This window comes from Propithecus coquereli, unplaced genomic scaffold, assembly GCF_000956105.1.
Source record: "Propithecus coquereli isolate 6110/MARCELLA unplaced genomic scaffold, Pcoq_1.0 Scaffold120, whole genome shotgun sequence".
Taxonomy (NCBI): domain Eukaryota; kingdom Metazoa; phylum Chordata; class Mammalia; order Primates; family Indriidae; genus Propithecus; species Propithecus coquereli.
Window position 1 is genome coordinate 2,629,521 of NW_012136081.1, and position 14,690 is coordinate 2,644,210.

The window sequence follows — 14,690 nt, forward strand, 5'->3', positions numbered from 1 at the left end:
CTTGAGGGGATCCCAGGGGGAACAAAAATTAGGAAATACCTTGGTTCTGGCTGTTAGCATGCCAGGGGAACTCAACCCATCCACTCCAATCCCATGAGCATCTCCCTCACTAAGTAAGAATCCCCAGTCCTAAGCTTCGCAGTATCACTGTATCTGACTCCGTCAGCATGGAGTCACGCCCTCCCCAACTCAACTACCACAATGTACTATGAAAACAAAAATTCAATCTGCCAAAAGATGAAAAGAACTAGGCCTTTGTCAGAATATTTGAGCAAGGGTCAGATGGACTATGAGGGCATGAAGGAAATTTGACTGACCTGAATAGGGGCAGCTTTTTGGGAGCCAGATAGGAGCCTTCCTCTTTCCCTAACTGCTGGAGCCCAGGATGAGGATAGTAGGCAGAGAGTTTCCAGTTTCACAAAAACCAGCCACTGGCAGCTGTCCCCTTTCTGCAAATTAAACTTTCCCTTTCTTTTCTCATGCCTACCAGCCTTTCATAGTTCCTTGGGCCGAAAAACTATGTGTTCCTAACTGGGGCGGGGGGGATTCCTCCTACCACCTAAGTAAGACCTTAGTTTCCCACTGTTAAACAAGGAGGAAAGGAAAAGGAAAATTTCAACCTCTTCTAACAAAAACCATGTGCAAGTATCTTTGTGACCTCTAGCCAAGAGGAGCCTAGAAGTGAGAAGGATACTGGGGGTACCTGTCATTAATCTGCATACATGTCAGAGAACTAGAACTGGAGTTCAGTTTCTAAAAACTCCAGTCTTCCATACTTATTCTCTAAAATGTAGCTAGCAAAAACCCAGTGGCAGTTTCCCTGCCTCCTCTTACTCCTGTACTTCTAGAGCCACTCCTCTGGATCATTCCAGATCTTGGAGAAGCTGCTTGTATTTGTAGTAATGGCTACAGACATGTGTTTTTGCATAGGGCTGGCCACAAGCCAGAAGATAACAAGATGCAGGAAGTAGGTCAGACAGGTAGACCAAGTGGCTGGGAATGGGCAGAAAGACTTCAGAAGAGCCAGTGTCTGTGGCCAAGAAGCCCACCCAGGAGGAGTCACCACAGGGAATTCAACCAAAGCCCTGAAGGTAGCAGAACCATGGGAAGGGGTAGTGGGGACAGTGGAATGGCCAGGGATTTTAAACTAGGAATTCAAGAGAAGGTCCAAACGGGGTCAGTGATCTACTGACCCCTGAGAAGAGGCATAGAAAGGGACAGGACGTGCTGGTGTGCTTACTTTCTGAAGGCTGGAGGAGTTCAGTTGAGTCTTGTCAATGATCTTCACAGCTACCTGAACACGAGACAAAAAAGCCCAAGATCACCTCTTTAGCCAGGCTACACCCAGGACTGGAATCCAATTCTCCTGTGCATTTCCTACTCCTTTTCATCCCGCTGCTCTTAGCACCCCTACATGCTCAGCTCTCCTTTCTGCTTGCTACACAAGAGGCTGGCTACAGTAGTAATCCCACCACTACCTGGTGGAGTGTCGACAGGGTTAGGAGGTGCTGCCATGTCCCTAGCCCCAGCGCTCACCTCTTTCCCAGTCAGGATGTGCCGGGCCAACTTCACCTTGGCAAAGTTGCCCTTGCCAATGGTCTTGAGGAGCCGGTAGTTGCCAATATGGGGCTGCTCGTCAGCAGAAGTGGCTGAGTTGCGGCCCCGCAGCATGTTGGATTTACTGCTGGGCTTGGAATCAAGGTGTCCCAAGGTGGGCTGTAGGTGGAAACAGACACACCTTTACATGCTGCCCTTCCAGTTCTCTAAACCCTTGCCCTCAGCTCTCTGCAGAAAATGTATGAGGCTGGTGGTACAGGGGCGGACTCCAGGGGGCTGGTAGGCAAGTGAAGAATCATAAGGCAGAAGAAGGGGAGAAGGGGATGAGATGACAGCCACTCTTCACTCCAAAAGAGTACAGCATAAGGTCCAGTGCCAAAATCCTCCAGGCATCAGAGCCTAGGAACAGAGCTGTTCCATCAATAGCTCCCCACCCACCACTAGCAATGCAGTAACTCCTCTACCACAGGTGGGAGATCTAGGCCCTTACTGCCTTTCCTGTTGCCTGTCCACACTGCAAGAAGGCTACATCTCAAAGTCGCAAGAGCAACATGGTCAGAACCGCTTCAAAGCCCTCATCTCCACCCAACATTTTATATGAACCTTTATTATTTGTCACTTTACATTTATTTGCTGTCTATCCCAATGAGAGGGGAAGTCCATGAATGCAGGCATATAACCTTTATTCAGATACATCCTAGCACCTAGATAGACTGGCTTACGTCCACTGCTCAACAAATACTTGTACAGTGAATGAACTGAACCACTGGGTCTGAGCAAGGCAGCAATCTGCCCTGCTCTGCCCTCCTTAGATACCCCACAGCTCAAATAAGGGTGTGAGGAAGTAGCTACAATAATCGGCACTGAATAGGAATGTGCATATAATACAGGTGGAGCATCCCTTATCCGAAATGCTTGGGACCAGAAGTGTTCCAGAATTTGAAATATTGGCATATACATAATGAAATATTTCAGGAAGGGGACCCAAATCAAAACATGAAATTCATTTGTTTCATACACACCTTTTTTATACACGTAGCCTGGAGGTAATTTTATATAATATTTTTAACAATTTTATGCATGAAACAGAGTTTTGACTGCTTTTGTCACATGAAGTCTTGTGTGGAATTTTCCACTTGTGGCATCATGTGGGTGCTCAGAAAGTTTTGGATTTTGGATTTCAGATTTTCAGATTAGGGATGCTCAGCCTATACAAAAATGTTATGGTCCAGACAAAGACGTACGTCTACATGAAGACTCATACATTCCTCAAAGTGCTAAACACAGAGTGACTATGTGAGCCAGCGTTTCCACTCCTAGGTATATATCCAAGAGAAAGGAAAACACGTCCACACAAAAACTTGTACACCAACGTTCATAGCAGCATGATCCATAATAGCCAAAAAGTGGAAACAACTCAAATGTCCATCAACTGGTGAATGGATAAACAAGTGTGGCATATCCATATAGTGGAATATTAGTCGGCAATAAAAAGAAATGAAGTTATTGACATATGCTACCACGTGGAAGAACCTTGAAAATATATTAAGCAAACAAAGCCAGTCACAAAGGACCACATATATTGTATGATTCCATTTATATGAAATGCCCAGACCAGGCAAATCTATAGAGACAGGAAGTAGATTAGCTGATTGCCTAGGGCGGAGGGGGTGGGGGTGAGGATTTGAGGGGTGTGGGTTTTCTTTCTAGGGTAATGAAAATGTTCTAAAATTGATTGTGGTGATGGATATATAACTGTGTGAATTTACCAAAAGCCATGCAGTTTACACTTTAAATGGGTGGATTATATTGTATGATATGTGAATTATATCTTAATAAAACTGTCAAGAGAGAGAGTTTGCTCTAACTCCTTTGTAGAGCCCTGATTTGCCTCTCTCAAAGAACACCTGGCACCACTGTACCAGCGCCCTGAGACAAAGCTGTGGCCAGAGCCTCATCTCAGAACCATTCAGAGCTGCCTTGGAAACCCAAGGAGAGAGTTTGGAGGGTAGCAGGGTGACTAGGAGTGTGAGTCAAATCCTTCCTTTCACGGCCCCTGTTGGCTGTAAGTGAAGCCCTCAAAACCACACAGAAAAAGAATGACTTGCTACTACCCAAGGAACTGTCCAGCGTTCCTTGGCAAGAAGCTTGCTTGCGTGCTCACTCGGCAGCACACATACGAAAATTGGAACCATACAGAGAAGATTAGCAAGGCCCCTGCTCAAAGATGACATGAAAATTCATGAAGTGTTCCGTATAAAAATAAATAAATAAAAAAGAAGCTTGCTTGCTTAACTAGATGTTTTCCAGGCAGAAACAACAGCAGCAGCAACAAGTAAGTACAGTATTCGGATTCTGACTTTTCCCCTTCCTCATCGTGTCAACGTAGGCCCTCTGCATAGTAGCTACAGGCTGTTTTTTGGTGAGCTGTTTGACTTGGATCCCAGAAGCACATGGAGTTCAACCTGGGAGAAAGAAAGATCCCACGTATCTGGCGGACTCTGAAGGGGCAGGCTCCTGATATGCCAGAAAAATCCCTTTGACCTCCTTTGCCCTTCAGGGAACATTATCTCTTCTACGTATCCTCAGCAACTTTCACTTCTCCATGAAGCCCCCAGACCTTATGTCTGTCCACTGCAGCCCACAGAGCTCTCTGGACTTGTTCTCTACGTACCCTGCAGCTCGCCTAAGCCTGGCTGGTCCTCAAACAGCATTTGCTAAACAAGTAGACTTTTGAACACAGGCTTTTGTCTCTCCCATAGGAACTCTAGGGTTCACATCCCTTGGAGGAAGAACATTTCTGGGCCCTGCTGGTACCTGATTGGGTCAGTCACCTAAAGGGCACCCTGAGCCCCATCCAGCAGGGTCTTGAAGGCCTGGCTTCTATGGCTGACTTCTTCTCAGCCCCTTCTGCCCTGAAAGTGCTGCTAGACTGCCTCCCACCCTGCCAGCCTGCCTAAGGGGCCATGAACAGGGAAAACCTTCTTCCGCCCCAACTCCCACGAGAGGAAGATGGGTGGGAAAGTTTCCTTGGCAACCTCTAATTCACCTAAGTTTCTTGTCACTCCCCTCTTCTCTGAGGATACAAGCCAAAGACAGCAAGAGTTTGACAGTCTCCAAGTCCTCAAACCCCAAAATAGTGACTTAGCATCTACCTGCAGGTTTGGGCCCTTTGCCCCTCTGAAGCCTAATCTGGGTATCCCATGCCCATCTTGAGCTCTGCTCTACCCATCTATCTTGGCGGCCCCGGGGGCTGGTCTGTGTGGCGCAGCAGGACAGCATTCCCTGCCTGGCTCGGCTGCATGCTGGACTGCAAGGAGCATCAACAACTGACAACCACAAGTGGGACTCTGCCACTCACTCTCTTCCTTTCTGGTTAAAATTTAGAGTGTAGATGCCAGAGACAAACCCTAACCTGCCACTTACTCAACACATATTAACTTTATTATTATCAACGTCATCTTAAGAGGGAGGAGAGATTATTACAAAGGGGGAAGGAGAAGCACCTGAAAGATGACCCATGTCGGGGGTTCCCACACATGTGTGCCACACAGTAGTCTTGTGGGTGCTGAGGAGCTCTACCGTCCAGCAGAGCTAGGTTCAAGTCCTGGCTTCCCCACCCGCTAGCTTTAGTTTCCTGATCTGTAAAGTAGCAATAAACAGTCCCTACTTCACACAGGTGTATGAAAGAACACATGTAAAATGCTTTATCCCATGCTCGATAAAGCGCAACCATTACGTTCTCAAATACTAATGTGTGAGTAGACACAAGCCTTGCCAACAACCTTCTGCATCTTTGTTGAGCCCAGCTATGCTGGCGGTAATCCAGCTGGAGGCTGACAAAAGATGCTGGGGCCTTCTCCGCTGGAGAGGGGTCCAGGTTGAGTGTCCACTGCCCTCTAGACCTGGTGAAATGCCACCAGCACCTCCAGCCTTCACAAGAGGAAAGATGGGGAGCCAGGACTTCAGACAGGGCGGCTGTGAACGGCTGCCCCCAAGTGGGGTACCCAGGACAGTGAATGGCAGGAGGTTTTTCTTGTTCAGGACCCAGAGAAGGAGGGAGCACTGTCATTTGCTCTTTGATCATCTGCTCCAAAAGTCACCAATTTTCTTTCCAGGACTGTACCACTGAATTCTGAGGACTCAAAGTGCTCAGTCCTTCCCTTACTCCCACCCCCTGGGTCAGATGTTTCCCACACAAGGGAGGCGGGACAGGGCAAGGAGGACAGGCACTGGAAGCAAGCAGAGAAAGGGAAGATGGAAAGGAGAAAGTTCCCAGTAGAAAACGCTTCCTGGGCCAAGGCCCCAAGTGAGTCAACTTCTTCACCTGACTGCTTCCCTGAAGGATGAAGAGGAGGTAAGAGGTGGTGGCTATCATGGAGAGAGCTTTCCTTCCACCGTTCTGGCCAGGCTCCTCCAGCTTGGCCCTGGGTCTCACCAACAGGGTGGCGAGCTATGGACCAGCCCGCCCTGCCAGGCCAATCGGACCTGACAAAAGTCATGCCCTCCCCTCTATTCTCTCTGCTCATGGTTAGCTGTGGAACACCAGGATTCCCAAAGCTCTAGCAGGGCCCAAGGGACTGAGAAAATCTGTTCAAAGTAGCCCCCATGGCCCTCAGGCAGCCTTCAGAAAGAATAAGGCAGTCACCCTGTAAGGCAGTATTTGAGACGAAATGGCAGACCAAGCAGGTCTGATTCAGAGGTAAGGCCGAAACAGCTTTGGTGTCCGGGGTCAAGATGGGGAGAGAAGGCAGGACATGGAGGATAAAAGAAAAACAAAGTTTTATATCCACTGGGTCTGCCAGGGCCCTTGAGCCTGGGATCTCAGAACTTGGCCTAGGCGTGTTGCCAGGCGCGCCCGGAAGACTGCCTCCACCCTGAGAGGCCCGGAGCTGACTCAGGTAGGCAGGGCCCCCTGCCCTAATGCTGGAGGCTCCTACCAACAGTTCTCCCGGAGAGAAACTCCTGCTTTGGAGCTCTGCATTCAGGGCTGGACTTGTGTCCTGAGGCTTCCCCGGGGGCTGAGAAGGGGCTGAGCCAGGAGGGGTGACAGGCAGGTACTCCCTGGCCAGAGGCAGAGTAAGCAGGCACTGTGGAGTGAGGGAAGAAAAGTGTCCCTGGGGCAGCAGCCCTGGGTGATGGCCCCAGATCCCAGGCTCCCCCCACGGTAGCGGAGCCTCTCTCTGATCATAGCTGCCTCCCCTGACCCTTCCTCCCGCTTGTTGAGCCTGCTGTAAGCCTGCTGACTCGGCCCGGGGCTACTCTTCTGCGGTATTGGCCCCTCTTCCCTTCTGAGTCAATGCCTCTTCCACATCTGGACACCCTTCCCAAGGATTTACTACACTGTGCTAGTGCCTGGCTCCGTTCAGCAACTCTTCAAAGATCCTATGTTTGAGGTGGGAGGGAGGAGAGAGGAGAGGGCACTCCCAGAGTAAAGAAGGGGACAACATACCCGGCTGGAGAAAGGGGCAAGGACTACCAGCGACTTCCATTCAGCAGAGCCCACGGCAGAACCTGTCGGGCAGCGAGGGCAAAGTACAGAGGCCGGGAAGAGCCAGGCCCAGGGCGGGGGCTGCGCCTCAGCCAGCCACCCTTACTCAGCCGGAGCAGGGCGACACCTTCCACCACCTCCTCAGTGAAAAGTAGCGAAGCAGCCAGGCCGAGCGGTTCCTGCCTGGGAACCCGGGCTATGTTGCAACCGAAACCACCACTAGCAGAAGAGAGACTGGGTTTGGCAAGGAGAGCAACAGGGACAAAGCCCTGCGGCTTCTCGAGGGCCAAGGCCTGGTGGTCAGTGCGTGCAGTTCCAGGACACTACACCAGGAACAAGGTGGGAGGAGAGGGGCAGGAGGGGAACAGGGCAGGAAGGGAGACAGAGAGAGAAAGAGGCGGGTTTAGATCAACTTCCTTCTCCCCTCCCCCTCCCTCCCTCCCCGGAAATGGGCTGCCCCACCCTCCCCAAGGTGCTTTGCTGGGTAACAGCTGGCAAGAGGGTGAGGAGACTCACTCCAGCCCCAGCTGTCATAAAGCCCCATCTCACCTGTAGCAGGTGGGACCTGGGTAGGGGCAGATCACTTTAACAAGGCCTCCAACAGGGCTGAGGAGGAGTATGTGTGACTCAGATGTGCTGACCCAGCGTGGCAGCCCTGCCAAAGACCAGCAAACCACCCCTCAGTAACAAAGTGGGGAGCGGGTGAGCAGAAACCAGCAAGCTGACAGTGGCAGATGGACCTCCTACTTCCTAAAAAAGCAGCATTTAACCTTAGGAAAATGTGCATTCCACTTAGACACAAAACATTCTGGACATCATTTCAGGGAGTTCAGGACCCTGTGAAGTCTCCTAGAGGTCTAGAGGTCTAAAGAGCCTTTATCACTGGTAAAGAGCGAGTTTTTTAACCCTGGATTTTGTTCAAAGGCTGCGGAACAATCCAAATGTCCCTTCTAAGTCCCTTCAAGCCCTGCTTCTGGAAGTTTATCCTAGATTCTCACTCACCTCCAAGTCTTCAGCTACCACCACCCCGCCTTGCCCCCAAAACAACACAGCTGTCTCTAGGAACTCCAAGGGCCTGGGATTCCTCATTCCTTCTTCCTACAAGGTCCCCACTATCTGGGCACATGGGGAAGATAGGGCAAGGTGGTTATCTCTTGTTGAGAGAAGACTGTCCTTCCACCCCTGTCTGTGTCCTGGCCACAGCCCTTCTTCTGACTCTCAGCTCTATTTCTCATTCATTCCACAACTCTACGCTAGAAGCTTTCTCATTTAGCAACTCTGAAGAACTCATGTTGGCAGACAACAAAGTCCTCTCTAGGGAAGGGCAAAGCTTCCCCTGTGCCCTCACAGCACCTAAGCACATACCCGGGGAGACCATGCCACTCGGGGGCAGCCAAGCAGTGTCTGCCTTACGTATGAGCCCTGGGCAACAGATAACATTTCTGATACTCCTGGACGTCCAGCACTTACGCTTTGTTTTCTCCATACACAGACCTACCGGGCAGGTAGCGTCCCCATCTGCCAATGAGAAATTGACACTGAAAGGTTTCGAGACTCCCAAGGTCCCACAGCCTCTCAGTGCAGAGCTGGCCCTGGAGCCAGGGCTTTGATACCCGCCTCAGCACTCCGCTCCTCCCGACCATCAGGCTCCCTTTCCAGTTTCTCAGCAGCCCTTCTGGTGCCTGATCTGCTCATTTCCCCCAGAAAGAAGATGTGCCCCGGGCTCTCCCTCTATGGGCAAGGAGGGAGAAGAGATGAAGATTCGGGAAGGAAGACTGAGCCTGGGACGACGGGATGACAGGACGACAACGCCCGATTCAGGCCGTGGCAGAGTGCTGTTGTAAAGGCCTACCCAGGTGGTCACAGCAATCCCTCCTTCTCCCGCCCCCTCCCCAAAGTGGGCTCTGATCTCAGCGGAAGAGGTCATGGTTTATTCTGGATCCTGGGCTCAGGCCTGGCTGGGACCACCTGTCCCTTCACTAACTGGCAGACTCAGAAGCTTGAGCAGGCTCAAACAGCTTCATTTTTCCAGTCCCCAGGGTTTTGCAGTGTGACAGAAGGATTGTTTCCTCAATCCTATTTGTGGGAGACAGTAAGAGGTTTTGTAAACTGAGGAAGTACCAAGCACTGACCTCAAACAGAAAGGCTGGGGACAGGGAAGGACTTGATAAAAAGTAACATGGCTGTGGCAAGTCCCTAGTTTTTAAACCCTTCCTCCTTCACTGCTTCCGGGAACCTTCTTTGCATCCTTTGATCCTGAGCAACTGTCACTGTCACCTGCCAAGAGTCAATAAACCAGAGGAGCGTTCAGGGTAGGAGAGAACTTGTAAAACTGTGGTAAGCACTTGGCAGTACAGAGGCTGGATACCCCCCACCCCCAAAATTAACCGTGATGGCCTCAACCTGGGGAGCATCCATGCTCCCTTAACATCCCATGGTAGAGGGAAGTTGGGCTATCAAAGGGCTGCTTTTTCCAGCCAGAGTAGGAGCCTCCCTGGCAAAAGACACCAGCAGAGCGTGCAACTTAAGCACAAAGCCCAAAACAAGAGAGTTTGCTGCCCTTTAGCTCTCTGAGCTACAACCCTCACCCTAAATCAGCGACACCAGTACTGCAGCATGGGCCGCAAAGGGAGCCTGCAGGCCTCAGAGGTACCTCAGCAGAAGCCAGAGCCTACCTGGGAACTAGCAGCCAAGAACGGGCATGGAGTGAGAGATGAGAACAGAGAGCCACTCCAGCTCACGCCCCTTCATGCCTGGGGGCCACGTGCAGTGAGCATGACCCAAATCTCCTGTCTTCAGAGCCACCTGAAATGCTGGGCTCCTCTTGAAACAGTGGATTCTATCAAGTAACCAGGGGCTTCAGAAGCTTCCAGGATCCTTTATCCCTGACAACTGCTCAATGGGGTCTGCTCTCTAAATGTCCAGCTACTATTGCCCCAGCAAACTTCTGTAAAGCACCTACCTTTGGAGCCTTGGCTCCAGTTGCAAAGTTTAGTGAGATCTGGTTCCTGCCTTCTAGAAACCTACAAGAGGGAAGCTGTACAGAAAACCTGCTATAGTCTCTCTGCCACTTGTGCTACTTATTAGCTGACTGAACATTAGCAAGATTATGTGACTTCTCTAAACCTCAGTTTCCTCATTTGGAACATGAGGATGCCAGCGGTACCCATTTCACTGGATGAGAGCAAAGATTAATGAGAAAGCCCACATCAGTGTTTGCCCTAGTACCTGGTGCTCAGTGATGTCTTGATGATGGTTTCTAATATCTCTTTACTTTTGAGTAGGAATCTGTATTTCTCATCTCAGAGAGTTCTCTGAGCCCTGGAAGAACTATAATCTCTAAGAATTTGACTACAAGTATCAGACAGCTAGACTGATTCTCACCACCCTAGTAGTCCTTCTACAACAAAGTCAAATTTCTGCCATGGCTGGGCTGTCAGACAAAGAGGACCCTCTTTCCTAACATAAAACCATCCTGCCAAGAGGAGTTGGTGAATGAGAAGCAGGCACACCTCTACCCTCTATGTAGCCCAAAGGAGGGTGAAAGTGGTCCTGCTGGGCTCTTCCCTTCCTTATCGGTTCCTTAACTCTGTCCTCCCAGAAAGGGTCCAAGAAACAGCTGACATGCCAGTACCACATGGTGCCAAGGGCTGGGGGAAGCTCACACTGCCAGCCTCATACTTCATGCGGTTCCTCCCGTACCAGTGGGTTACTGTAACCATGGAGACCAACAAGTTCCTCCATATCACAGGAGAGCCAGCCTGCCAGCAGCCCAGGGCTCTGGGGGATGGGGGTGGTGGGGGTAGGCAGAAGGCAGCCTGCAGCATAAAGGTTTGGCTCACTTTACAGAGGACTGTGCGGAGTTGATGGATACTAATCAGTGCAACTAAGGTGCCTGGGCCACCTCCTAACCTCATTTTCTTTACCTAGTAGTTTATATTTTTAGCACATTCTCTGGACTCTGGGCTTCTACAGCCAGCTCCACTGCTGTGCACTGGGAAGCCGTGTACGGCACGATAGTGAAGGGCACCCCTCTGCAGTTAGGCCTGTCGTGACATCACGGCTCCACCACTCTTGCTGCCACACAGGGAATGGGTCGGAGCTGTGGTATGAAGAGCTACCCAGATCCACACACACTAAAAGGAAGTGCTCCACCTATCATATATGCCTTCTTGTGACCCAGGTAAGTAAACCTTCTTATCCCTTGTTTATCCCAAATCCAGACACCATCTTAGCTGGGAGTGTTTGCTCCCTCGTCTGGACTCACACTATATCTGTACCGTTCATTTCTTTTCTTTTTCTTATTTTTATTTATTTATTTAGAGACAGAGTCTCTTGCTCAGTCACCTAGGCTGGAATGTAGTGGTGCAATTATAGTTCACTGAAGCTTTGAACTCCTGAACTCAAGTGCTGCTCCCACCTCAGCCTCCCTAGTAGCTGGGACTACAGGTGTGCACCACCATGCCCAGCTAATTTTTCTCCTTTTTTAAGAGATAGGGTCTTGCTATGTTACCGAGGATGGTCTTAAACTCCTGGCCTCAAGTTATCCTCCTGCCTCAGCCTCCCAAAGTGCTGGGACTACAGGCATGAGCCACCGCGCCCAGCCCTACTGTTTCCTACTGTTTATTCATCTTTTGTGTCCTCACACCTTAACTCCCTCATGCTCTGAGAGGTCAGAGACAGTGTCTTGCTCACCTTCACATGCCCTCAATGCCTAACAGTGCCCGCACCTAGCTGGCCCATGCGAAAATACTTAACGAAATAAGAGAGGTACAGCTTTTTGATACTTAAAGTAAGGATCCCAGGAGGTAAGACAAGGACAGAGAAAGGGAGACCAAAACCTCTTGCCACAAGACCCCTTTCCCCTCTTTCAAGGCACTTGGTGTCCTTGAAATTGGTTGTTACTGCCTGTGCTTCCCACTACACGACAAAGGGAGGGGCTTTGGTCTGTCTTATTTGTGGCCCAGAACAATGCCTAGCACAGTATTCAGTAAGTACTGAATGAATAAATATGTACAAATGAATAAGAAAACGCGTTGAGGCATCTTCATGAGAGTCTCTGGGACCCACACTGATAACCTGTATCAGTGTACCCTGCAGACAACATCCATGTGGACAGGCGGCCACAAAATCCCTTCTCTCCCAAGCATGGCTGAAAGGTAGTCACCAAAGTGAAATGGGAAACAGACTCGGAACACAGGCACAGCCAGGGCCCACTTGTTCCCTCCTACTTCCCCTGAATCAAGCCTAAGCCTACCTTTCATCCCAGAAGGGGAACCCTCTCCTCTGAACTTCCCTCAGCTCATGACGACCACCTGGCCCTCCCACTTAAGACAGTTCTCTCTGCCTCCCTACATTCAGTCCCTCTACTGCTCTGCTATCAAAACCATCATATCTTTCTGTGAGAATGCATGTAACCTGAGCCGTCCTAAGAGCAACCGATCGGGGACGTGACAGTGACTAAAAATCTAGGAGACATTTATTTACTGTTTGCCACACTGAGAGTTCTGTTTTAATATTTCTTGCTTGAACCAATGTAGTGACTATGAGGCCCTGTCAAACCTAGGGTGCCAAAAAACACCCCACAAAAAACCTCACCCATACATACCTGCCTCCTGTCCTGGTGCACAAATCAGCATCCCACCCTGCCCCCCACCCTCCCCAAACTGCCTCCTGTTACAGAAAAGCAAAGGAACTAAAAACGGCAGCTGGGGAGCTCAGTTGAGTCACCCGGCATAATCATCTCCTCCCAGAATCTCCCATCTCCTGGGGTTTTTGCCAACACAAAGTAAAAAAGAAGCATGAGATCTTAAAACAAAACAAAACAAAACAAAAAAACTCTCTCAGCATTTATGCAACAGCCTTTCTACCTGAGTATAGATTTAACCCTTTGTTCCTGCCCTTTCCAGTGTAGTTTCCTTAAAATGCCTTTAAGGAATCTGTGTCACCGAGGAGCAGATTCAGCCCTGGGCTGGGAAAGGTCCCATCCAGTTCCAGCTCTACTGCTGCAAGGTGCTGAACGAAACGTGCCTCCTTCCGCTGCACCTTCCTCTGGAAGTGGAACAAATACTGCCTTTCCACTCCTCCAGTTTCAAAAAGGGAGTTGAAGGAGGAGGAAATGTCAGGAAAAACACTAGGACAAAGTTTGCTGCCCCAGAAGTCACCATGGCCAGAGGTCAGAGCATAAGAGAAACTACTCAAGGCCATCACTGCCACCCTTGCCTCAGAACTGCCCCCGCCAGGCCAGATTGCGACATGGCTGCTCCACTTAAGTGACCACTAAAAATCGAACTGGGTGCTCTTTTAGAGGCAAACCCTCGCTGGGCTGCACCTGCTGACAGACAGGCAGAGGTGCTATCCTCCTCCTACCTCAGATCATTAAAAACCCTAGCCGGAGAGGGCACCTGAGTCATGGAATGGGGAAGGCGCCCTGTTTTGGGGGCTACCAAACTGCAGATCAAATCTACTGAAATGCAGAACCCAGACAAACCTGTCATGAGTGTAGCTCTCCAGCAATCTTTCTGGGTAGGAAGGGGGCAGGGGGCGGTGTTTCTTTTTTGTCTTTGTCATTTGGTATCTAGAAGGACAACTTACCTGTGTGATAGTGCTATGACTACAAGGTAAAGAGACACTTACACAAGCAAATGAAAATCTGTTGCAGTGTATTAGTCAAGAAACCCCCAACTTGGTTGTGCGCAGTGGCTCACACCTGTAATCCTAGCACTTTGGGAGGCTGAGGCAGGAGGATTGCTTGAGCTCGGGGGTTCAAGACCAGCCTGACCAAGAGCAAGACTCCATCTCTACAAAAAATAGAAAAATTAGCTGGGCATCGTGGTGTGCACCTGTATTCCCAGCTACTTGGGAGGCTGAGACAGGATTGTTTGAGCCCATGAGTTTGAGGTTGCAGTGAGCTATGATGACACCACTGCACTCCAGCTGGGGCGACAGAGTGAGACTCTGTCTCAAAAAAAAAAAAAGAAACCCCCAACTTATCAAAGGTTCTGTTCTGTTGTGAAAAGGAACTACTTTTCCATAGAAACATGTTACAAGCGGTGGTTGTGTTCTCAGGCCAGCCCGTGAGGGCCCATCATTGTATCTTAATGAGTATATGAACCATACTTGAGTTGAACCATAGTCCGGAACAGGAAAATGAACCTAGAGTTCCAACCTGGGACCTAGGAACAGATCTTTGCTCTTGAAGTATCATGGGCAGCAGGCACTGGGGCTCCCTAACCTTCAAGGTCTGGGTGAGGGCTTGAAATAAGGACTTGAACAAGAGGGATTCAAAGCATATAGGGTGGCTGGAGCTCACGATTGGGTAGGAGAGGAGATAAGAACCCAGATGGAGATGAGGATTGAGGCTGGAGGAAAGAAGTTTTGAATGAGTACTGCCTCACTGGAGAGAAGGGCTAATTAAGGAAGACCAGGTAGGAAAACTCCCAGCTAGAGAGAAAAGGGAACCTGCAACAGTACCCTGACATACCAGGGCAAATGCTCTTTAGAACTGTCTCCCCTACTAGGCAATTGAAGCAGGGGGTGTGCCTCACAGCTACTTTACTGGGCTTGCTGCTGCTACCGCAGTCTCAACCCTGGGCCAAGGGCAGAGACCGATGGATCCTGTTACTAAGTGGCTATGGCCTGG

The 14,690-nt window shown here is 50.0% G+C and overlaps 1 protein-coding gene across 9 annotated transcripts in view; it reads right to left on the reverse strand.

Moving 5' to 3' along the window:
* MARK2 (MAP/microtubule affinity-regulating kinase 2) overlaps positions 1 to 14,690 on the reverse strand; it is a 57,615-nt gene that overhangs the window by 14,677 nt on the left and 28,248 nt on the right. For 7 of the 9 annotated variants that reach the window (XM_012665603.1, XM_012665595.1, XM_012665600.1 and 4 more), the window contains exons 2-3: positions 1,537 to 1,716; positions 1,241 to 1,294 (exon numbers count right to left, since the gene is read on the reverse strand). In XM_012665603.1, coding sequence (XP_012521057.1) covers positions 1,241 to 1,294; positions 1,537 to 1,716 — 234 coding nt within the window. Of the gene's footprint in view, positions 1 to 1,240; positions 1,295 to 1,536; positions 1,717 to 7,009; positions 7,462 to 14,690 lie in introns of those variants that run through there. The other 2 variants (XM_012665599.1, XM_012665598.1) reach the window with 2 other exon arrangements.